The following is a 24,611-nucleotide window of genomic DNA, read 5'->3' as shown; positions in this document are numbered from 1 at the left end:
CAAGCAATGCTTAATATGTGGACCCCTTCAGACATGATGTGCCTCCAATTTTACATCCATCCATTTTCTACCGCCTGCCCCATTTAGGGTTGCGGGGGGTGCTGGAGCCCACCACAGCTGATGTGGGATCTGAGCCCAGGATGTCGTTGTGGCTTGTGCAGCCCTTTGAGACACTTGTGATGTAGGGCTATTTAAATAAACTTTGATTGATTGATTGATTGATCTATAGCCACCTGGTAACCTCTCCACACAGGACAGTGGGCCAGCGAGGAAAAGAGACGGCAGATCAACTGGTCTAAAGAGGGGTCTATTTAAAGGCTAGAGTGTACAAATGAGTTTTAAGATGGGACTTAAATGCTTCTACTGAGGTAGCATCTCTAACTGTTATACTGCTAGAACATTCCATAGTACTGGAGCCCCAATAGAAAACGCTCGAAAGCCTGCAGACTTTTTTTGGGCTCTGAGAATCACTAATAAGCCGGAGTTCCAAGAACGCAGATTTCATATGGTACAATACAATCAGCAAGATAGGATGGAGCGAGACCGTGTAGTATTTTATACCTAAGTAGTAAAAGTAGTCACATCTTAAGTGCACAGGAAGACACTGCAGATGAGCCAGTATATATATATATATATATATATATATATATATATATATATATATATATATTTATATATATAAATTACTGCGTTAATGCGGCGTGGCATGGAGTCGATGAGTTTCTGGCACTGCTCAGGTGTTATGAGAGCCCAGGTTGCTCTGATAGTGGCCTTCAACTCTTCTGCGTTTTTGGGTCTGGCATTCTGCATCTTCCTTTTCACAATACCCCACAGATTTTCTATGGGGCTAAGGTCAGGGGAGTTGGCGGGCCAATTTAGAACAGAAATACCATGGTCCGTAAACCAGGCACGGGTAGATTTTGCGCTGTGTGCAGGCGCCAAGTCCTGTTGGAACTTGAAATCTCCATCTCCATAGAGCAGGTCAGCAGCAGGAAGCATGAAGTGCTCTAAAACTTGCTGGTAGACGGCTGCGTTCACCCTGGATCTCAGGAAACAGAGTGGACCGACACCAGCTGGACTGCTGCTGAGTGGTCCAAAGTCATGTTTTCTGACGAAAGCAAATTTTGCATTTCCTTTGGTCCCAGAGTCTGGAGGAAGACAGGAGAGGCACAGGATCCACGTTGCCTGAAGTCTAGTGTAAAGTTTCCACCATCAGTGATGGTTTGGGGTGCCATGTCATCTGCTGGTGTCGGTCCACTCTGTTTCCTGAGATCCAGGGTCAACGCAGCCGTCTACCAGCAAGTTTTAGAGCACTTCATGCTTCCTGCTGCTGACCTGCTCTATGGAGATGGAGATTTCAAGTTCCAACAGGACTTGGCGCCTGCACACAGCGCAAAATCTACCCGTGCCTGGTTTACGGACCATGGTATTTCTGTTCTAAATTGGCCCGCCAACTCCCCTGACCTTAGCCCCATAGAAAATCTGTGGGGTATTGTGAAAAGGAAGATGCAGAATGCCAGACCCAAAAACGCAGAAGAGTTGAAGGCCACTATCAGAGCAACCTGGGCTCTCATAACACCTGAGCAGTGCCAGAAACTCATCGACTCCATGCCACGCCGCATTAATGCAGTAATTGAGGCAAAAGGAGCTCCAACCAAGTATTGAGTATTGTACATGCTCATATTTTTCATTTTCATACTTTTCAGTTGGCCAACATTTCTAAAAATCCCTTTTTTGTATTAGCCTTAAGTAATATTCTAATTTTGTGACACACGGAATTTTGGATTTTCATTTGTTGCCACTTCAAATCATCAAAATTAAATGAAATAAACATTTGAATGCATCAGTCTGTGTGCAATGAATAAATATAATATACAAGTTACACCTTTTGAATGCAATTACTGAAATAAATCAAGTTTTTCAAAATATTCTAATTTACTGGCTTTTACCTGTATTTGTTATTACATCACTGAAGATCTGCTTTACAAGAAATAACCATAGGAGTGTGTAACATGTGTTTGTTATTCTCATTATTTGTTTTTAAATGATTTGCTGTAGTCCAACTCCCCTCCCTTCGCAGTTCAAAATCAAACTCACTTTTTATGGAAAATGATGCCTCCAGAGTACTGTAAATCTGTCACGTGCGATATTTGAGCAGATCACAATCCCACAAAATTCCTTTGTATTTTCTTTGGCTTGGATTAAAGTTGAATTGCACAGATGATTATTTCTTTTTACACTTGAATGACCACTCTGTGTGAAAATGTTACTTAACACATTGTTGATGGTTCTGGATGACAGCAGCTTGAACCTGCCTCCGATCAATTCACTTTCTGTTGATCCCTGTGGTAAAACTAATCCTAAATCTGACAACTCTGGGGTCCATATCAATTACCTTAATCTTAAAGTACCAAATAGGGTTACTTTCTCTGTAAAATAAATATAATTGATCGTCACTATTTGATTCCAGATTCCCACATTGCTTGATTACAAATAATGTATGGCATCCTGACGTTTCAATAAAGTGAAAATATTAAACTCAACTGTCTTGTACTAATAAAGGTTAGATTGTTGGAGCTCACTTTCAATAATAGTGCAGGCAAAACAAGGTTGATGTTGAAATATGATTGGACGACACGCTTGTCAATCAAATTTGGTGGAATCCAATTGGTCCTCTTCTCGGATATTATCATCCCATTTTATACTCCTCTCCACTCTGTGGGCGCTTCGCCTCATCCGCCCCTCGACATAGATCCTCGCGATTTGTCCGTCCCAACCTCCCCGTTCGATGGCTCCAGACGAAATGAAACATATCCGTCATTTGTGGCTATTTTCACACCGATTGGCCTAATCGGGAAGACATTTTGTATCGTCCATTCGTTTTTGGTGAAATTGGACACCGCTGATGCGTCCAAGTCCTCCTGTGGGCCGTGCCGCGGAGGGATACATGTGTGGAAGCGACAATGTGGAGGCTGTTAAAATGTCGACTTGGAAAATGAAGTCGCTTCAATTTCAGCGAGATTAAGAAAACGCTGCAATGGTTTAGTTATGCGTTTAGTTATGTTTCCCGTCAGAGACGTGTTTTTACTTTCCTAACGAAGACAGCGTCGAGGCGGCGGAGTGTTTGAATCTTGGCTTTCCTCATCTTCCTCAAGCAGTCCGGAGGAGCGCGGAGGGAAAGATCAAAGATCCTGTTTATAAGTTTCTTTTTCTCGCATCTCCGCTCCTTTACTTCTCTTTCTTGGATGCGACACAACTGAGCCAAGGTAAATATTGCTTGCGTCGTTGGCTCTTCAACTCGCCTGTCATCGACAAGTTTTAAGCGCTTTTTTCAACTTACATTTTCTGCCTGGAAAAAACAAAATGTCCGTTTTTCTATTCATTTTTGCTCCATGAGACTTTTGTCTTCCCCGAGACTTTTGCATTTCTGCTGCCACTGTGTTGCAAAGTTGACAAAAGTGCTCTTTTGTTCACTCGGCTCGCCTCTCAACGCATTAGCGTAAAGCCAGTTAGCATATTGATGATGTTTGGAAGCTTTGTCTTTCCACCAATATAACTCTCATTCTTCTCACTTTGCCTTATATTCAACTCTTATATGTTCCAAATATCAATGTTGTTTCCCTGCTCGACTCCTTTTCCAACACTCCGTGGAAACTTTTCCCTGGCCGGCTCTTTGTGTGAGTAACATTGTTGGGGCCACAGGCAACAGGTTTGTTCAAACATCTTCTCTTCCTTTTCGAACATTCTTCACTTCCAACACTTTACAAACTCTTTGCTTTGTCTTCTCTTTCTTCCACACTTCTCTGGTGTGGGGGTGCAACTTCCATTTGTTAGGTCTAGCAGACTCAACTCCCCCATTTTGACCTCGGCTCAATAAAAGACACATCTCGACAATATTGAATGATAACTTGACGTAATTACACAGTCCTTATTGGACTTTTGTCTAGGAAAACAATAGTGATGGCAAAGTGTATGCCATAAGAATGTGTAATATGCAGCATATTTTTACTAGACCTAACAAAAGACCCTGCCTGTATGAAATGAATAGTATCTACACAAGCAGATAAAGACTGACTCTTAAACTAGCAGTCCTGCTCACATTACTAATATTAGGCAGGTAGTTGACCATCACATGATACTTTTAGACTAGCAGTCCTGCTCACATTAGTAATATTAGGCAGGTAGTTGACCATCAGATGATACTTTTAGACTAGCAGTCCTGCTCACATTAGTAAGAGCAGGCGGGTAGTTGACCATCAGATGATACTTTTAGACTAGCAGTCCTGCTCACATTAGTAGTATTAGGCAGGTAGTTGACCATCAGATGATACTTTTAGACTAGCAGTCCTGCTCACATTAGTAATAGCAGACAGGTAGTTGACCATCAGATGATACTTTTAGACTAGCAGTCCTGCTCACATTAGTAATATTAGGCAGGTAGTTGACCATCAGATGATACTTTTAGACTAGCAGTCCTGCTCACATTAGTAGTATTAGGCAGGTAGTTGACCATCAGATGATACTTTTAGACTAGCAGTCCTGCTCACATTAGTAATAGCAGGCGGGTAGTTGACCATCACATGATACTTTTAGACTAGCAGTCCTGCTCACATTAGTAATATTAGGCAGGTAGTTGACCATCAGATGATACTTTTAGACTAGCAGTCCTGCTCACATTAGTAAGAGCAGGCGGGTAGTTGACCATCAGATGATACTTTTAGACTAGCAGTCCTGCTCACATTAGTAGTATTAGGCAGGTAGTTGACCATCAGATGATACTTTTAGACTAGCAGTCCTGCTCACATTAGTAATAGCAGGCGGGTAGTTGACCATCACATGATACTTTTAGACTAGCAGTCCTGCTCACATTAGTAATAGCAGACAGGTAGTTGACCATCAGATGATACTTTTAGACTAGCAGTCCTGCTCACATTAGTAGTATTAGGCAGGTAGTTGACCATCAGATGATACTTTTAGACTAGCAGTCCTGCTCACATTAGTAATATTAGGCAGGTAGTTGACCATCACATGATACTTTTAGACTAGCAGTCCTGCTCACATTAGTAATATTAGGCAGGTAGTTGACCATCACATGATACTTTTAGACTAGCAGTCCTGCTCACATTAGTAATATTAGGCAGGTAGTTGACCATCACATGATACTTTTAGACTAGCAGTCCTGCTCACATTAGTAGTATTAGGCAGGTAGTTGACCATCAGATGATACTTTTAGACTAGCAGTCCTGCTCACATTAGTAATATTAGATAGGTAGTTGACCATCAGATGATACTTTTAAACTAGCAGTCCTGCTCACATTAGTAATATTAGGCAGGTAGTTGACCATCAGATGATACTTTTAGACTAGCAGTCCTGCTCACATTAGTAATATTAGGCAGGTAGTTGACCATCAGATGATACTTTTAGACTAGCAGTCCTGCTCACATTAGTAATATTAGGCAGGTAGTTGACCATCAGATGATACTTTTAGACTAGCAGTCCTGCTCACATTAGTAATATTAGGCAGGTAGTTGACCATCACATGATACTTTTAGACTAGCAGTCCTGCTCACATTAGTAATATTAGGCAGGTAGTTGACCATCAGATGATACTTTTAGACTAGCAGTCCTGCTCACATTAGTAATATTAGGCAGGTAGTTGACCATCAGATGATACTTTTAGACTAGCAGTCCTGCTCACATTAGTAATATTAGATAGGTAGTTGACCATCAGATGATACTTTTAAACTAGCAGTCCTGCTCACATTAGTAATATTAGGCAGGTAGTTGACCATCAGATGATACTTTTAGACTAGCAGTCCTGCTCACATTAGTAATATTAGGCAGGTAGTTGACCATCAGATGATACTTTTAGACTAGCAGTCCTGCTCACATTAGTAATATTAGATAGGTAGTTGACCATCAGATGATACTTTTAAACTAGCAGTCCTGCTCACATTAGTAATATTAGGCAGGTAGTTGACCATCAGATGATACTTTTAGACTAGCAGTCCTGCTCACATTAGTAATATTAGGCAGGTAGTTGACCATCAGATGATACTTTTAGACTAAAGTTAAAGTTAAAGTACCAATGATTGTCACACACACACTAGGTGTGGCGAAATTACTCTCTGCATTTGACCCATCACCCTTGATCACCCCCTGGGAGGTGAGGGGAGCAGTGGGCAGCAGCGGTGGCCGCGCCCGGGAATCATTTTTGGTGATTTAACCCCCAATTCCAACCCTTGATGCTGAGTGCCAAGCAGGGAGGTAATGGGTCCCATTTTTATAGTCTTTGGTATGACTCGGCCGGGGTTTGAACTCACAACCTACCGATCTCAGGGCGGACACTCTAACCACTAGGCCACTGAGTCCTGCTCACATTAGTAATATTAGGCAGATAGTTGACCATCACATGATACTTTTAGACTAGCAGTCCTGCTCACATTAGTAATAGCAGACAGGTAGTTGACCATCAGATGATACTTTTAGACTAGCAGTCCTGCTTACATTAGTAATATTAAGCAGGTAGTTGACCATCAGATGATACTTTTAGACTAGCAGTCCTGCTCACATTAGTAATATTAGGCAGGTAGTTGACCATCAGATGATACTTTTAGACTAGCAGTCCAGCTCACATTAGTAATAGCAGACAGGTAGTTGACCATCAGATGATACTTTTAGACTAGCAGTCCTGCTCACATTAGTAATATTAGGCAGGTAGTTGACCATCACATGATACTTTTAGACTAGCAGTCCTGCTTACATTAGTAATTGGGGCGGTATAGCTCGGTTGGTAGAGCGGCCGTGCCAGCAACTTGAGGGTTGCAGGTTCGATCCCCGCTTCCGCCATCCTAGTCACTGCCGTTGTGTCCTTGGGCAAGACACTTTACCCACCTGCTCCCAGTGCCACCCACACTGCTTTAACTGTAACTTAGATATTGGGTTTCACTATGTAAAGCGCTTTGAGTCACTTGAGAAAAAGCGCTATATAAATGTAATTCACTTCACTTCACAGTAATAGCAGACATGTAGTTGACCATCAGATGATAACCTGGTCCGATGGCCATCTGGGTACCATTCCATACCTGCCAACTACTCCGGTTTTCCCGTAATTAGTACGGTTTTCATCAACCTATTCCGGGTTACGGTTGCAGTGATAAAAAATAGTTTTTCATTCATTAAAAAAAAATATTTAAAAAAAAGTTTTATTCACGAAATCGCGTAACCACAATGACAATCGACACAACGAGGTTGGTACTAGGTGGGGATTGAACCAGGGACCCTCGGGTTGCGCACGGCCACTCTTCCACTGCGCCACGCCGTCCCGTGATGCACCATAAAAGGACTACAGATGGAAATGGCCATGGTGCTAAATCTGGTGCAGCCATCTTCTTAATGTAACTGCACATTGTCCTTCAAATAAACACATACGAACAAACAAATAGTATATACACAAGGCATAGATTATTTCTTAAGACAATTATGTAAACATGTTTGTTCATTTACTTCAGTGACCTATGACCCATCCATCACCAATACGAGGGAAAATGCAGTACCGCTATAAAAATGAAGTACAATTTATTTAAAGAAAAAAACACAAAAAGTTATTTTTTCCAGAAGAAATATTTCTAATCTTTAAGGGGGAAAATAAGTTGTATAATATGGCCAACATGTCAATGAGAGTGATTATAACCAGCAGTACTTTTCTTTCTCTACATCAAACTTCTTGCCTCCAAGGGCCAAAGTGAAAATGGGCCGTGGGCCAAACACAGCATTTGTGGTATGTACAGCAGCACCATGGGTGAAGCCTTTAGCCCAATATACTGTATAATGTAAGGTAGTGGAGATAAGTTATCCTTGTGGACATTTTGTCAATAATTGTGGGAGCTTGATAGAGGGTCAGTATCAATATGTGTTAAATGTGTGCAGCCACCTTTTGGAATGACAAAGTTCAACCAAATAGAGTTGTTGATTTCACTGTAATTACTTTTCAGGAACAGTCACATCACACTGTTGTCACTGGTGTTGTATTTTTGTCAAAACATTCACTATTTCAAGCTGTCACGTTTATATTAAATGTAACTTGGCAAGATCCAAAAGTCCTTGTTTTAACTGTAGGTATAATTGTTTTGGCCTTAATATTAACTTTAAGAAGTTTATTACTTTTTTCACAATATTCTGACTTTATGGTATGTTTTTTTTTCCAGTTCCATCAAAAAACATCACATGGTTACTTTTGCCTTTTCAACATGCCCGAAAAGGAATAGGAAGAAGCAGATCTTATGTAATACTACCCATTCTCAATATCTAGTGATAATCAATCATTCACAACATATCTTTTTACATGTTTACACTAGGGCTGGGCAATATGGCTGAAAACTATATCACGATGTGTTTTATATCGGTCGATATCAATGATTATTGTTATTTTTATGACATATTGAGAATAAGGACCAGGAGAAAAATCTATTACATGTAAACATTTTGTATTTCAAATGTAACTTTCCTCTTGATTATAATCCCCTCAGCTATCAAGACAGAAAGGAAATGAAATGTCAACACTAGGGCTGCAACTAACGATTATTTTGATAATCAATTAGTCAACGATTATCTTAACGATTAGTCGGATAACAAAGCGTACACATATTTAATGGCTCTAATTTTTCCATAGACTTCTAAATGCAGATTAAGTCATTTTAGGCATGTGCTTACTAACAACAAAGATGACTGATTGATTCATAAATATTTATTTGTACTGTAACTGCTGTTCATTCATCTATTACACAAATTTAAATGACTATTAAAATGTTGTCCATTCAAAAGAAAGAAAGGTAAAGTGCTAAAAAAACAATTACCCTTGTTTATGTATTAAAACAGTTAAAATAGCAGCAATGAAAACAAACACAACACAAAATGTAACTTCCTCAAAAAGGAAAACATTTTGTGATGTTTATAAATCTGCATACTGATATATTGATTATTGATTAACTCTTGGCAGTTTTAGCACTAATAGACTCAATGTGTAGAATTATATCTTTGATTCTTAAAATGTTGCCGCCACATTCGTGTGTGTGTGTGTGTTTGTGTGTGTGTGTGTGTGTGTGTGTGTGTGTGTGTGTGTGTGTGTGTGTGTGTGTGTGTGTGTGTGTGTGTGTGTGTGTGTGTGTGTGTGTGTGTGTGTGTAAAAGTGCCTTTTTTGGCGACATTGCAAATTGAGGCTGCTTTAAAAAGTACTTGATTTGATGTAGACAAAGGCTATGTCTACACTAAGCCGGATAACCCCTTGAAGGAATGATTATTTAGCCTAAGCCCCGTGTCAGCCACACTAAACCAGTGTTTAAGGTAGCCCTCCTTGGATCATTTTTTTACACGGGTAAGTGTGCCGTGTATGTCTTGAATCTCCGGCTCTTAGCTTTGTATGGACTCATTGATCGTTTACCAACTGAGTTCGGAGAGGAAGTGAAGTCAGAAAGACAGCGCCCCACACAGGAAGTGTTGTCAGAAAGAACGCGCCCCAGTCGTTTAAGACTCCCTCCTCCCCTCCGCGACATAGTACGCATGCGCAGAAAATGCGCACGTCATAGTCACCTCCAGTGTTGCTTTCTGTGCAAGTTCTTAAATGTAACTTATCTGAACAATATCCAGTGTTGTGGTATTTCAATGAACTGGAATCCAGTGGGTGTATTGTAGTGAATCACACCTGAGACATCATGAATTAATCAAATCTTTAATGTAAAAGTACACAATGTGACAAAGAACATTTTACATCAATCAATCTAGGGATCTAGATATCTAGTCAGGACACTCCTCACTCTTTTGCCTTCACCTTCATTGTCCATTCCTTTTTGGTGACTTTATATACTCAAGACTTGGACGTTGAGTCCGTGACATACATGGCGGACAATAACTGATACAGTCTGCTTTGCCAGTCCAGATACATTTGATGTTTTCCGTAGTCTTCCCTCGACGGCCAGGTAAAACAAAGCACACACTACCTTTTTTATCACATCCACGGGAGCCAGCATTCTCGTTGTCTCTCCTTCGACTAATGGACAAAGTTTTTCGGTAAGTAGAATCACAACTGACCTGGACATTGGAAAGTTCTCTGGCTGTCTGAGAAGTGTTGTATCCCGAATAGCTGCAATCCCACGTTTCCTTCACTTAAGGTATTCATGTATGATTTCCACAAGCGTCTGTACATGTAGAAGAATGAGAAACACGGCATGTCCGGATGACTCGCCTCCATATTTCCAGTGGTTAGCTCCGAGTTACGAAACCGCTTGTTATGAAGCTGTCTGTGGCGCGTTCTTTCTGACGTCACTTCCTGTGTGGGGCGCGTTCTTTCTGGTGTCACTTCCTCTCTGAATTCAGTTTGTAAAGGATCAATGAGTCCATACAAAGCTAATACACGGCGCACTTAGCCGTGTAAAAAATTGTCCGTGGAGGGGAACCTTAAACGCTGGTTTAGTGTGGCTGAAACGTGGCTTAGGCTAAACAATTATTGGTTTAAGGGGTTATCTGGTTTAGTGTAGTGGCTGACTTTGTCTTAAATGATAATTGAAGTTATTTTTCACACTACTTTGTCTCACTCCTGTTAGCTAGCTCGCAAGGTAGAAGCTAACACTCTTAGCGAGGTTGAGATGCATCCTTTATTTGCTCTCTGCAGTACTCATTTTTACTTTCTCTTTTCACTCCATGCAAATAATCAATTGCAGACAACAACAAAGCTGTCAGTGCCACTGATCAGTGATCACTTCCTTGGTTAACAGAGAGCCAGGGCCTGTGTTCATGCAACCAACAATGCTTCACAACTTCCCACTTTTCCCCACATAGAATAACAAAAAACGTTTTCGCATTTTCTAATGATATCATTTACATGTCTGTCGTGATATATTTTAATATTGTTTTATTGCCCCGCCCTAATTGACACTTAAAATATTTTGTATGCTTACATTTTTATTTTGTTCAATTCCTCTTTTTAAGGAAGAAAGGAAGATGTTGGAAAAAATATATATCCACAAGCAAATAGTTAAAAAATTATAGTAAATAACTTGGGTAGTGTTAAGGAAAATTGTATTATTGTTATATTACAGCTTTATTCTCTTACATTTCCCTCAATTATTGTGAGAATTAGGCTTTTTATTATCCTAAAAGTCCAACATGTATGTCCTACAGTTGTAGTTTTTATGACGCTAATATGTTACTAGCATTTAAACAAGCTACTGACACATGTTTACTAGGTCAGTACTTTAATTCTACTGCGATGTATTTCATGTTTTGTGAAGATACAAGACTCTTTGCCTGGTTGTTAATTACAATCATCTGTCACCAGTGCACCTCAGTTATTTTAACCTTCTAATGAACAAAGTATCAAGAGTGTAGATGTTCCCAACACCCTTCTCACACTTCATACCTGTCAGTGTGAATGTGTTAGCTCTTCTCACACTTATAAATTCTTCAAATATATTTTACCTTAGTTGATCTACAAAGTAGAAGTTCAGAATAGCGTTTGATCAAAACACAATGATGACAACATGATTATTTTCCCAACTCATTGACTGTAGTGCATTTTACGAAAGCAGAGATTAAACTTAATTGTGTTGATTTTATAACACCCCTTGCCAAAAATAGGTCATAGTCTCCAGTATTTGACAGGTTGTTGTACAGTACAATGTGTGTTGTGGTTAGATTTTCCCTACTAGATCAATAATCTGATGGTGGTAGACCAGAATGTCTTCCTTGAATGATAATTATCTGTGATGAGATACGGAACAGTGTCATGATTGGAAGGAAGAGCTGTGCTTCTGTAAAGATCAATGAGAAGAAATAAGAATCTATATATATGTATATTAAGCTTGTTTTGACATTGTGGCGTTGTCTTTATTGTAATATGTCCTCTTATTATTGCAGTGCCATTTTGTTATTGAATGAGGCTTCTTTACCACGGACACATCCCCCCTTGCCTTCTGTAAATGTATACTTGATGTTGCCTTTTTCATCCTTGATTAAGCAGCCAGTCCACTGAAAATGGCTAATCTGCCATTTAGTTAATGCCATCTTATATTGAAGACTGGTCTAGACTTTTTGTGTAATTACTGTTCGACAGCCAAAAGGAATGTCCATCTTTGGAGAGACACCCCAAATGTTGTTGCTGGAACACTACGGTGACATGTTTTTCTTGCTCTCGACTGTAGTGGCTTGCTGAGACTGAAAGCAGCAGAGAATGACTGCAGTGGGCACAGACAAGGAGCTCAGCGACTTGCTGGATTTTAGCGCGGTAAGAATTGTTTATATCATCTATGAAGCCCCGAATAAAGTTCTAGTTGGAGAGGAACTAATCGCCAGGACCTCTAGGGATGGGTCAATTGGTCCAGATTTAAAGGATTGTTTTTGGATTACAAATGGCTTGAATGATTATGTGAAATCGATAATCAATAATCCCATCTTGATGCAATTCATGCAAAAGAAAGTGCACTTCTTGGCTGCAACCTGCAGGGGTGCTATTCAGTCAGTCGCAACTAGTTTCCAGTCTAAAGAAGTACCGCACAACATTATTCTGCTCCATATAGATTTATAAAGTCGATGATTTCAGCAAATGAATAGCTAATTTGACCAATGAATTGATTAAGGATTTGGAGTCAAATACTCATCCCTAACATGATTTGAATGTCTTGGTAAAATAGCATACACAGTGCATCCGGAAAGTACTCACAGCACTTAAGTTTTTCCACATAATGTTAGGGTACAGTTTTATTCCAAAATTAAATACATTCATTTTTGTTCTCAAAATTCTACAGGCATTACCCAGTAATAACAATGTAAACGTTTTTTTGTTTAAGTTAAATTTATTAACGATAAAAATCACATGTACATAAGTATTCACACCCTTTGCTCAATACTTTGTTGATGCACCTTTGGCAGCAATTACAGCCTCAAGTCTTTTTGAATACGATGCCACAAGGTTGGCACACCTATCCTTGGACACTTTCAACCATTCCTCTTTGCCGCACCTCTCAAGCTCTATCAGGTTGGATGGGAAGTGTTGGTTTTCATCCAGGATGTCTCTGTACATTGATGCATTCATCTTTCCCTCTATACGGACTAGTATCCCAGGTCCTGCTGCTGAAAAACATCCCCACATCATGATGCTGCCACCACTCAATTGTTGTTTCATCCGACCATATCATTTTTCTTTCTCATGGTCTGAGAGTATTTCAGGTGCATTTTGGCAAACTTTTTAGGAAGAAATGGCTTCTGTCTGGCCACTCTACCATACAGGCCTGATTGGTAGCTTGTCCTTCTGGAAGGTTCTCCTCTCTCCACAGAGGAATGATGTAGCTCTGACACAATGACCATGGTCTTGGTCACCTCCCTGACTAGACTAAGATGAATGCATCAATGTACAGAGACATCCTGGATGAAAACCAACACTTCCCATCCAACCTGATGGAGCTTGAGAGGTGCGGCAAAGAGGAATGGTTGAAAGTGTCCAAAGATAGGTGTGCCAACCTTGTGGCATCGTCATCCAAAAGACTAATTGCTGCCATCAAAGCATCAACAAAGTATTTAGCAAAGGCTGTGAATACTTATGTACATGTGATTTTTTTTTAGATTTAAACAATTGCTAAATAAATAAAAAATCACACTGTCATCATGGGGTATTGTGTGTAGAATTTTTAGGACAAAAATAGATGTATTTTATTTTGGAATAAGTCTGTAACATAAAAGAAATATGGATATGTGAAACACTGAATACTTCCCGGATGCACTGTATAGTGTTCCCTAGCTACTTCAGTTGCACATTTTAAAATACCATTTATGTTCTCATGTTAAAATGATGTTGGTTTAAGTTCATATTAAGTGTATTAAAGGGGAACTGCACTTTTTTGTAATGTTGCCTGTCATTCACAATCTTATTGTATGATCAGCACACCTATGTTTTTCTTTTGTTCGTGCATTCTAACTGGTAAATGAAAGTCAGCTAACAATGGAGCCTATGGTACTCCCTCTCTCCCGCCTTAAAAAACACATCAAGATAGTAGTTATACCCGTGTTATAGCTAGTATATTTTAGAAAGAGATATATTTGAGACCATACACATTTTGATGTGCCTTTGTTACGGCCGTTTGCTCTTTTCTGCATCTGACGGGTGAAGCACAGGCCTCAACCCTGCGTGTTTAGGCTTCTCTGACGCACAATCGAGCAACACAACACACTTTTTAAAAGAGTATGGCGGCTCAGGTGCCGACTTCTCCACTCCCGATGCTTTGGTCATCCACTGAATGTGGCTATTGGTGAGTGACTGCAGCTTTATTTACACATACACCAATTTGCTAGAGAACATCCATGTCTCCTTGTAGCGGCGTTGTCACTCTTCTCTTCTGTTAGCGACTTAGCACAGCAGCTAGCGATAGCTCTTCTCGCTCGGTGTGTCAAATGTTTAGCTACTCCTCGGCTTGAAAGTGCCTCTCACCCTCTCCCTACAGCTTGTGCGGACTAACCTACTATAGCGTCTGGGTGGTAGTTTCAAACTCAACAGCCAGCGGTGAGTTGAAGCTCTATCTACCCATGCTCACAAGCGTGAGGCTATAAACCTAACGTTAATGAACAAAATGAACGAAAACTGCTTTTACATAGTAACTGCTAACTAATTACTTTAAGAGACTAAACAACACGTTAGGTTACTACTTACAACAAAAATAATCTGAGTACTTTCAAAACTGGTTATCCAGCCATAAAACACTTAGGCAACCTTTAGCACTTTGCACCTTTTGTTTAAGATATCTCTATATAACGTATATCGCCAATCGGCCTACAAATACTGGGGTATCAGTTTTGGTCCTTATGGCCCAGCCCTAGTGTATATATATTGTAGTAACAGGAACATTCATAAAATAACATGGAAAATGTACATATTTTGATCATTTTAAGCATACAGCGGCACATTAATTTCATAGTTTGCTTTTTCCTTTGACAAACACTACTACTCATTAGAGACAACAAACATAATCAAATAATCACTTACTGTACAATGTCTGCTCTTACTAGGATGCCATCTGATGGGATGTTCAAATCTTGCCGTTTAGAGGAAGAATTCATCATAATTCTTGCGAAGGGTTAAAAAAAAAGCTGGTGCTGCAAGCTAGCGTTTTTTTGTGTTTTTCTCACTTCTTGGTTTACGTCCACAACCTTTTTCTATCCAGGTGAGAAACATGATTTATAATCCCCAAATAACTTTCACCGGCTAACAGGGGATCATAAGCAGCAGCGCAGAATGTCAACACTGCACCTGCACAAGCTAGTCAGCGCTCTTAGGCTATGTTCACACTGGTCGGATGTCAAATTCAGATTTTTTTGGTCAAATCCGATTTTTTTTTTTTAGTGGCCGTTCACATTGCAAAAAATGCGATTTCTCATGTGAAAGCAATCTGATCCCCATGCGGACACGGTGTCATGAAGTCGCATGCGCTGTAGTGTTTATGGAAGTAAAAATGGCTTCAACTCTAGTCAGTCTCAGTACTGGCACATTTGTGGTCATTTCAAGGATATTGTGCAATCAAAGTCAACATCTTCTAAACTGAAATATTCTAAGTATTTTGGCTCTCGCAATTTTACAGAATAATAACGTGTCTGTGGGCGAGCAGTCGGGACCCGAGTGGTCGAAGTTTCACCGGAGTTCCTAAAACATGTTATTTTCACCTGTTTTCTGCACAGTTGTCAGCTATTTATTTAATAACAGTCTATTTTTGGCGAATAATTATGACGCTTAAAACATTTTGATGACGTTATGGTCGGATGAATGCTACCTGAGCGCTGGAGCGTTCACATTGACGACACATTGCGTATATATCCCATTTATTTCCACATACAAAAGAGGCCTGGGTCACATATGAACAATTCGGAATTGCACTGTTCACAGTGTCAAGAACAAATCCGATACAGGTCGCATATGGGCAAAAATACCGTAATTGACCTGCAGTGTGACCAAGGCCTTAGATCACGGCACGACTCATCATGGTTTGTCTGTGTGAACAATATTGCTAATGCTTTGTTCATTTTTGGGTCACAAGATGTAAATGGATGCATTGTTGAAATGGATTACTTTCATTAGCACCATTGCTAGCCAGCTAGAACAAGCCGATTATTACAAAATAGAATGCAAAAAAAATACATGTGTTCTTGTCTCTAATAGGGATTATGAATAATAGGCAAAAAAGTGCAGTTCCCTTTTTAAGAGCATAGTAAGTGTTTATTAGTGTGTAAATGCTTTGTAGAGGGCTTAAAAAACTTTAAATACATATTATATGAATACAAATCATAAAATAGTGTCCCTACTTGGGATGGCAGGTCTGGAACGGAACACCCGGGATAATTGAGGAAACACTGTACTGTAGATGGGTTGAATGTGGAGTGTCCTGATTTGTTTTATGGTTATTTTTTCATGGTTCAATTCCTCTAATTTCAGATGTTTGAGCTTCCAGTTTCAAGTGGCAAAAATCGGCCAACTACACTTGCCAGCAGTCAGTTTGGAGGTTCAGGTGAGTCCAAAACAAACTTAGTTTTTTTAGTTTCTGCTGTCTCGTAGGCTTTAGTGTCAATCATTTCTTTACTCGGGGTTTGTTTTTCCTACTGGAATGCCCCTTTACATCAACAAAACAATTGCTAGTTTCTCATTTTGAAGCAACAATACCTACCGTAAATGGCTGTTGAGTGAAAAGCCTAAAGGGGAGAGGTTTGTAACATAGTAAAATATATACCTGTATGTGCCCTGCCACCATCCCACCCGCTTCCTGTTCTGCTTGTCATGTGAATAGCTCTGTAAATGTATTAAAACTCCAATAGGAGTGACACATCATTTTACTTTAGGTAGATCAAGTGTCATCTTCTCTGCCTTTCCAAACCTTACAGGTGTCCTTTCCATCACCTTGTCAGCTGTTACCATTCAATCACCAAAGGCAGTGGGGGTTGATGGGAACAGCCCAATTAATCACCTATGCTGACTGTGGGAAAAGCATATTACCACATTCTGCTGTTCTGCAGCTTACTTTTGGGGACCATTTATGTGAAATGTTCATTTCGGCAATTTGTTTACACACCAAGGACTTTATGGGGCTTTAAAGCATTTTAGCATTTTAATTAGGTTTCAAAATGGTTCACACTTTTTAAAATACCATACAGGAGTTTTCATTTAAATGTTGTAAAATATTTTCTGTGAAAAACACAAGACAAGCAAATATATGTGAAATACTTAGTGCAGGTATTTAAAGATAACAACAGTTACTTTGGTTATATTTGTGTATCCTCATAATGAATTTGTTAATACTTCTCCTGCAATGTGTACACTCACCGCACTGCTACTTTAACCAGCTATGATGTATTTCTTAGAAATAAACATTATATATTAAAACAGGATGGCAAAGAGTTGATGGACAGTGTTGCATATATGTATATTACTGCACATTCATGTGGAGAAGAATTGTACATACATAACTACACATAGGGAAAAATGTATCCTAAGTAACGCCAGTGTCTAGAGTGACAATGTTTTTTGTAAGCAGTCTTTCACTTTTTCTGACATACTGCTACCATATGTAGAGGTTTTACTGGTGTGGTTGTGTCTTCAGTTTGAATCTTTACTTTAAACAATTTCTTCTCCCCGCTCAGTCAGTCGTTCACTTTCACTTTTTGGTCTCTGGAAACTGAGAACAGTGGAATTATTTTTAAACACTTTATGAGACTAAAATGCAGAAGTGTGAAGTATTTTTTTTACCCAAATTTAAAAGGGCTCATATGTAGACCCGAGAATGATTCTGGTCTAAATTACTAGTAGGTGCGTTTAGCACATCCAGCACTTATAATGTTGGGGGATGAGGCATGCTTGGCTGTTTTAGACGTCTCCGGTGACTCACAGGTTAAAACAACCATACATGTGTTACAGAACATTGTTCAGTATTTCATTAACAGCCGCCTTTCTTATGAGGTCTGATATGACTTCATGCTTTGTGTCTGTGTGACTCACTGAGCAGCGGGAAGGAAAAAGGTGTGTAGACACACTCAATTATAAGTGCCGCTGGCAATGTTCCTGTTGGGACTAAACATGTCTGCAAGTCTGGTCAATGTATGTGGCAGAGTTGTACTCCTCAAGCCAATGACTCAGACTGTTTCCAGTATCTCTTCCTGTGTAATTATAGACTAGCCATGCCTGAAGGGGCGTTGCATGCTGGGTGGAGCTGTGCATTGGGCTAAAGAAGGAAAAAATGTCTGTTACTTATCATTTCATCCAATTTTGTTTGCAGTCCTCACTCTTTGCACTTGGCCTCCCAATGAAACCTGATCTCTTGGCATGAATACCAAGCTATGCACATTTGATATGTGACACTGCATGACGGATGGGAGGACAACCACGCTTGGAAAACATTTTAAACATTGTTGTATTCAATGTGCAAAATGAATATATTGTAGGTTAACAATGCACACAAATATAAACTGCTCCCTGTTCATTTGCAGTTTCTAAAAGATCAATCTTTCCATCAAGTCATTTTCCCTCACGCTTACCCAGTTCAGGTCAGGATCAAAGAGAAGCTAGACACTTAAAGATTCTATTTTTGCAATTGAAGAAGATACATGCTAGAAATGGAAAAACACATAACATTTGCTGACCCTATTATACTTTTTCTATGGATTCTGCATTATTGTGCACAGTTTTCAGTATTCTGCAGTGGTCCATATTTTGGCTGCCCTCAGTCCCCTCTGTAACGCAATTTTGGGGGCTGTGCTGAGCTACTTTTATGATAAAATGTACATTTTTCTTGACTACATGCTGACACTTCAATATCCCACTAATTTAGAAATAAAATCATCCAGATGTATGCCAAATATGAATGGTTTCTCTCCTGGTGCACCACTTTTCCAACCAACATGAACATCACCTCTGTTGTTTGCCTGACAGACCAAAAAAACGTTGCCTTCAGTTTTCTGAAATGTACAGTATGTGGTAATACTGGACAACAGTGTACAGTATGTATAGCAGCTTCAGAATAGGGCTGAGTTATACCAATATTTTTTTAGAATGAGATAAGTATTTAAGACTATACCAATATATAATATCTTTTGATGCTGCTTTTGATAGTTACTCCTGCCGTTTACCCGCGCTTCATTGAATTTTTGACTTTGACATTCAGAGCACTGGGCAGAAATCATATTGTGTCAACACGTACCGCAGGCCTTTGCCATGCTTTGTTTTAATTGCGTGAAAGCATTCACCCAGTCGGAAATGGTAAATGGGTTATACTTTTATAGCGCTTTTCTACCTTCAAGGTACTCAAAGCGCTTTGACACGATTTCCACATTCACCCATTCACACAGCTGCCATGCAAGGCCCTATCCATGACCCATCAGGAGCAAGGGTGAAGTGTCTTGCTCAAGGACACGACGGACTTGACTAGGTTGGTAGATGCTGGGGATCGAACCAGGAACCCTCAGTTTGCTGGCACGGCCACTCTCCCAACTGATTTGGTTTTATTTCAACAAGACAGCATCAAAAGTACAGCAAGTTCAATGAACAAAGTACCGTATTTTTCAGAGTATAAGTCGCTCCGGAGTATAAGTCGCACAGGCCGAAAATGCATAATAAAGAAGGAAAAAAACATATATAAGTCGCATTTTTGGGGGAAATTTATTTGATAAAAGCCAACACCAAAAATAGACATTTAAAAGGCAATTTAAAATAAATAAAGAATAGTGAACAACAGGCTGAATAAGTGTACATTATATGAGGCATAAATAACCAACTGGTATGTTAACGTAACATATTATGGTAAGAGTCATTCAAATAACTATAACATATAGAACATGCTATACAATCTGTCACTCCTAATCGCTAAATCCCATGAAATCTTATACGTCTAGTCTCTTACGTGAATGAGCTAAATAGTATTATTTGATATTTTACGCTAATGTGTTCATCATTTCACACATAAGTCGCTCCTGAGTATAAGTCGCACCCCCGGCCAAACTATGAAAAAAAAATGTGACTTATAGTCCGGAAATTACAGTAATAATGAAAGCAATAACTATCACCATACTAAAATGAACTTGCTATCAAATAGAAGGAGGCTGCAGAAAACAGCACATGCACAATGCTACCACGTGCCTTGGGAATAATGGTTGAAGTGAAAAGCTTTCAATCCAAACAATACTCCGTTTGTGAACAATAGCTTATGACAGACACGGAAGCACATTTAATCTCTTTATTAAGCCGAGGTAACACAATACGGTGACAGAGTAGTCGTCAGACTGCTCCGGCTAACTGCTAAAGCTAACAAATACAGCTCAGCTGAAAGCCATGCTGACGTCACACATCACTTTGTAGTAGACACCGCCCTTTAAAACGCCACACACACTCTGCTTATATGAAACATCTCTCAACTGCATATGGCATATATTTGAAGTAACACATGAATTACTTTCCCTAGTAATGAATTACATTTCTTAAAGAGCAAATCCATTACTTTTTTGGTTAAGTAATTATAATTAAATACTTCTTAAAAGTCATTTTAGAACACCGGTAGTAACAGTCATGTGATGTTGAGTTTAAACTAAACACTCAGCATGTTTTGTTTGACATACCAATATATATTGTACGTCGCCATTCAGCCTCGAAATACCGTATCTACTTCAGAATACTGTTTTTATGTTGATTTCTCTTTCTGGTCAATATCCCATGTCCAAACGCCATCTTGTTTTCCCACATCTCCGCCCCAGTGAATTAATACCTATCTCTTTTCACTTTCGACTTACACACTCTCTCTAAAGTCGGCGACTGACTCGTTGAGTGACAATCAGCCATAGAGAGGGGAAAAGACATCTTGTCCTTCATCATTTATTCCACTGGTGTTGTGCGTATAGATCACTGTTGTCACGGCAATCTAGCAGCCCTCAGCACTGTGGACCCATCATTCTGTTATACTGCTGATCCTGTCATGATTCTAGCCCGCCTCCACACCCCCCATCATCTTCCCGCTCCGCTTTTTAATTAGACAACAAAACAAAAATATGAATATTCATAGACCTAAGCTTCATTAATATGCACAATTATGCAAATCAGCCTGCAATTAAGCTTCAGCTTTTCCCCTAGAGATTCTGTGTTGCAGTTGGAGAAGAGATTTAAGGAAATAGGACGGGCAGGGACCAACCTTTAAAATCCGTCATTTCAAACCCATTCATCTCCCTGAGTGTTCCGGTCAAGGATAGCACGTGTCACTTATATAAGATTTAGACCTTGTTTCAGTGCTCAAATGAAGGCTGGAGAATAGATTGACTATAAATGGCTTATGCCGTGAAAATGTAAAGGCGTGGAGTGGGAGAGTGAGGAATGTAGGGAATGATTCTGGGACTCTCATATTGGGTGTTAATTATTCAAACTTCCTACAGCTCTCATCCACGCTATGTGACAACACACCATGCTGTCTGTGGTTGTGACATGTGAGCGTCAGTATAAAGCTGCTCACCATCCTCTAAATATGGACTTATTTCTGCAAAGATGGGGTAGAATTCACTGTTGTTTTTCATGTAATGGTTTATTTCTAACCTATATCTCTGTATTGCAGGGGTTGATGAAAGGAATGGGTCAAGTTCTTGGGGGCCCGGAGAACAGAACAGTCCATCGTTCAGTCAGGGAAGGGTACGACTAAACCTTATTTTTCCTAAGACAAGACTATCTTTGGTGCTAGATGCATGAGTCATTTCACTAGAAGGATAGAAGCTGGGAAGTTATTTGAAGTACTTGTGCTATTTAATCCAATTGCCATTAGGGTTTGCTGACTGAGTTTTTGTGCTGTCATCCATTTGGGTATTGGAATGTATGAGTAGATCCCAGATATCACCAGAAACCATTATTTTCTACTTGCTTTTTGTGTTTCTAAAGCTTGCTGTCTTCCTTTACAGTGTTTTGCTGAAGAGGGCATTTATAGTGAGCAAGATGGCATTCCACATGGCACCGTATTTGGCACAGGGATCACTGGTGAGTGAGTTGAAATGAAAACTGGATCTGAAAAACATACACAGCAGCTGTCTTGACACACAAAATGGATATACCTGGGAATGTTTTCCACTTAAATGGGGGGATGCTGCCATTGCAGTACACATTTTTATAAATTAGTGCCATGTTGATTTGATATTCACACGCATGCAGCACTTGAGGGCAAACCATATTCATGCTCAGGTGTGATGGATGAAGGCAGCAGGATAATGACGGAGGATATGGAGGAGCAATGTGCGCCATTCTATATGTTTAATGTGAAGGTGGGCGTGTACGAGGGGTGTTGGAGTTATAAAGGGCGCCCATGCACAAACAAGGCCGTCTCTTGGGATTACATTGGCCTATAGCTCTCTCTGTTTAACTGTCAGGGGAGGGGAGAGAAGACGGGCACAATTGCCCCTGAACCATTTATAATGGGTCAATTTGTTGTTGTTTTGCTGTGCACAGCCATAAATACGGCATGTCATACACAATCACTCAGCAGATGCGAGGCTTTGCAATGGAGACAGGGGAATGGCCAGATTGGGATTTAATATTGACATTAATGCCTAATTTTCACAATCATGGCCTAATTTCATTGTCTCTGCCAACAGGGAAGGCAGAGAGAGGACCATACTCGTCATTTGCAACGCAGGTAAATCAGTTAGGAAGACAAAAGCTACAAGCCCTCCTTTAGTTGTAGTTTAGAATTTAATTGTCTACAAATGTTGTGTTAATGTTTTTTCCCCAATTTACACAATATGTAGCCGGGCTTTATGCCCAGTGCTGATGCCCTTTCCCCTTCTGGTTTGAAGCCCTCGTCACAGTTTTATTCCTCTTATGAGAGCAACAATCCTCGCAGACGACCCGCACAAGACCCCGTTGGTAAGATTTTACATACAGTCCTTCACATTTCGGTAACAAAAGACTTTTTCTTCAGATATAAGTTCAATCTATATTCATTTCTCATTATTTTCTTATTAAACTGCATGTGTATTATCGCTTTGCTTCAAGTATCAAGAACTTTTGTTTACTCAAAGGAAGCAATAACAATGCAGGGGCTTATAGGAATAGACACATCAGATAAACATTCCAATGAAATTAGGTAACGATGATGGTATGATTCACACATTTGCATGGATCTGCACCAATTGAATTGTACGGCAAGTGTTCATTTGTACAAGATTGTGTTGTTTGAGCCTCTGTCTTTCTTCTTCCTATCAGATTCGCAGCCAAAAAAGATCCGGAAGGTGCCCCCTGGCCTGCCTTCCTCTGTAAGTGTTAACGTCCAGAACTGCATCTCAGTATGTCCGTGGGAGCCCGCATTGTCAGATGATGTCTCTTTTTATGTTACATTTGGCATTTTTGGCTTCTCTGCGGCTTGCAAAAACTGCCCGATTGCAGCAATGGCGTTTATTCAGCTTGCACAGCTGTGTATCTGCACCTCTCATTTAAAGAAGGGAAAGGGGGGAAGCCAGTGGCTCATTTGTAGTGTATTTATAGTGTGGGCCTTTCTACTTTGTGGCCACATTTCCTTCCCTCTGCCAGGCGTATTTGTGTAGATCACGGAGGGAAACTCGTACCGGGGGTTGATGCTTCTTACTTGCCTCATTTTTTCCCCTCCCAGTCTCGCTCTCTGATCACCCCATTTCCTCCCCTTCTCCGTTTCTTCCTCACCACTCCCCCATCGCCTCAAACTCCACAGCCCCTCCCACTCACCACCACCAACAACAGCTCTCCCCTTTCTCTCTCCCTCCCCCACCCCTCCATCCCAGCTGCCAGTAGGGTTGGCCGCCATCCAGGATTCGACAGATGGTTCAGTAATTAGGAGTGCATCTCTCCTTCCCTCTTCTCCTCTACCCTCCTTTTTCTTCTCCTTCTTCTTTCTGTTTAATCAAATTACAGAAGAAAACTGTAGTCCAGTTAGATTGGAGTTTTTACAGACACATTTTATATTTGCATCTATAATAATGTTGATTAAGAAAGATATTGGTATCGTGGAAGTCTGTTTCAATCGGTATAAGTTGATCCAACTCCAGTTCTGTGGTCTCCAAGTTGTGTGTTAAGTATCCAAAACATTCGCAGGCTGTTTGTGTTGGAGAAGATGATACCTAAGAAAGCCTTTCAGCAATGGCAGTCAAAGCCTCTTTAGATCACTGATACTAACAAATTGCTTCATTGTAGTAATGAAATCAATCATCTAAAGTAACACATTTTCTAGTGGTTTCTCTCATTACTTAGTAAAGCCATGGGTGGGTTTTCAAAGAAAATGATTAATTTCCTCAGCTCACCACTGTTTTTGTTTATTGAGGGTTTTTTTTCCTCATGTAGGTTTGTACCTCAGCCTCAAGTGATGAATTTAACAGGGACAATGTTGGCTACTCTGCTTCCAAAGCAGGAAGCATTTACCCACCACCCTTCTACATGCAAGGTCAGTTTAATCACAATTTTGTGCTGCAGCATCCACTTATTTATTGTGTGTTTGTTTTAAATTGATGTTTGCTGAGGTACATAGTTTAAAAATGTCCAACATAGCAACCTAAAGAGGGTGACTCAAGGTGCTTTGCCATGTGCATGGTGTAAAACGGTTGG

The 24,611-nt window shown here is 40.0% G+C and overlaps 1 protein-coding gene across 7 annotated transcripts in view; it reads left to right on the top strand.

Moving 5' to 3' along the window:
• The first annotated feature begins 2,742 nt into the window (after nucleotides 1–2,742).
• The window catches only part of LOC133618383 (transcription factor E2-alpha-like), a 33,588-nt gene continuing 11,719 nt past the window's right edge, over nucleotides 2,743–24,611 (top strand). The window contains exons 1-9 of one of the 7 annotated variants that reach the window (XM_061978690.2): nucleotides 2,743–3,266; nucleotides 12,196–12,278; nucleotides 16,467–16,539; nucleotides 21,610–21,683; nucleotides 21,947–22,022; nucleotides 22,634–22,674; nucleotides 22,787–22,904; nucleotides 23,244–23,293; nucleotides 24,351–24,450. In XM_061978690.2, the coding sequence (XP_061834674.1) occupies nucleotides 12,225–12,278; nucleotides 16,467–16,539; nucleotides 21,610–21,683; nucleotides 21,947–22,022; nucleotides 22,634–22,674; nucleotides 22,787–22,904; nucleotides 23,244–23,293; nucleotides 24,351–24,450 (586 nt within the window). In that variant the 5' untranslated portion in view covers nucleotides 2,743–3,266; nucleotides 12,196–12,224. The remainder of the gene's footprint in view (nucleotides 3,267–12,195; nucleotides 12,279–16,466; nucleotides 16,540–21,609; nucleotides 21,684–21,946; nucleotides 22,023–22,633; nucleotides 22,675–22,786; nucleotides 22,905–23,243; nucleotides 23,294–24,350; nucleotides 24,451–24,611) is intronic. The other 6 variants (XM_061978689.2, XM_061978685.2, XM_061978686.2 and 3 more) reach the window with 6 other exon arrangements.

This window comes from Nerophis lumbriciformis, linkage group LG19, assembly GCF_033978685.3.
Source record: "Nerophis lumbriciformis linkage group LG19, RoL_Nlum_v2.1, whole genome shotgun sequence".
Lineage (NCBI taxonomy): Eukaryota > Metazoa > Chordata > Actinopteri > Syngnathiformes > Syngnathidae > Nerophis > Nerophis lumbriciformis.
The sequence above is the reverse complement of the archived record's forward strand: the minus strand, read 5'-3'. Positions and strand labels throughout refer to the sequence as shown.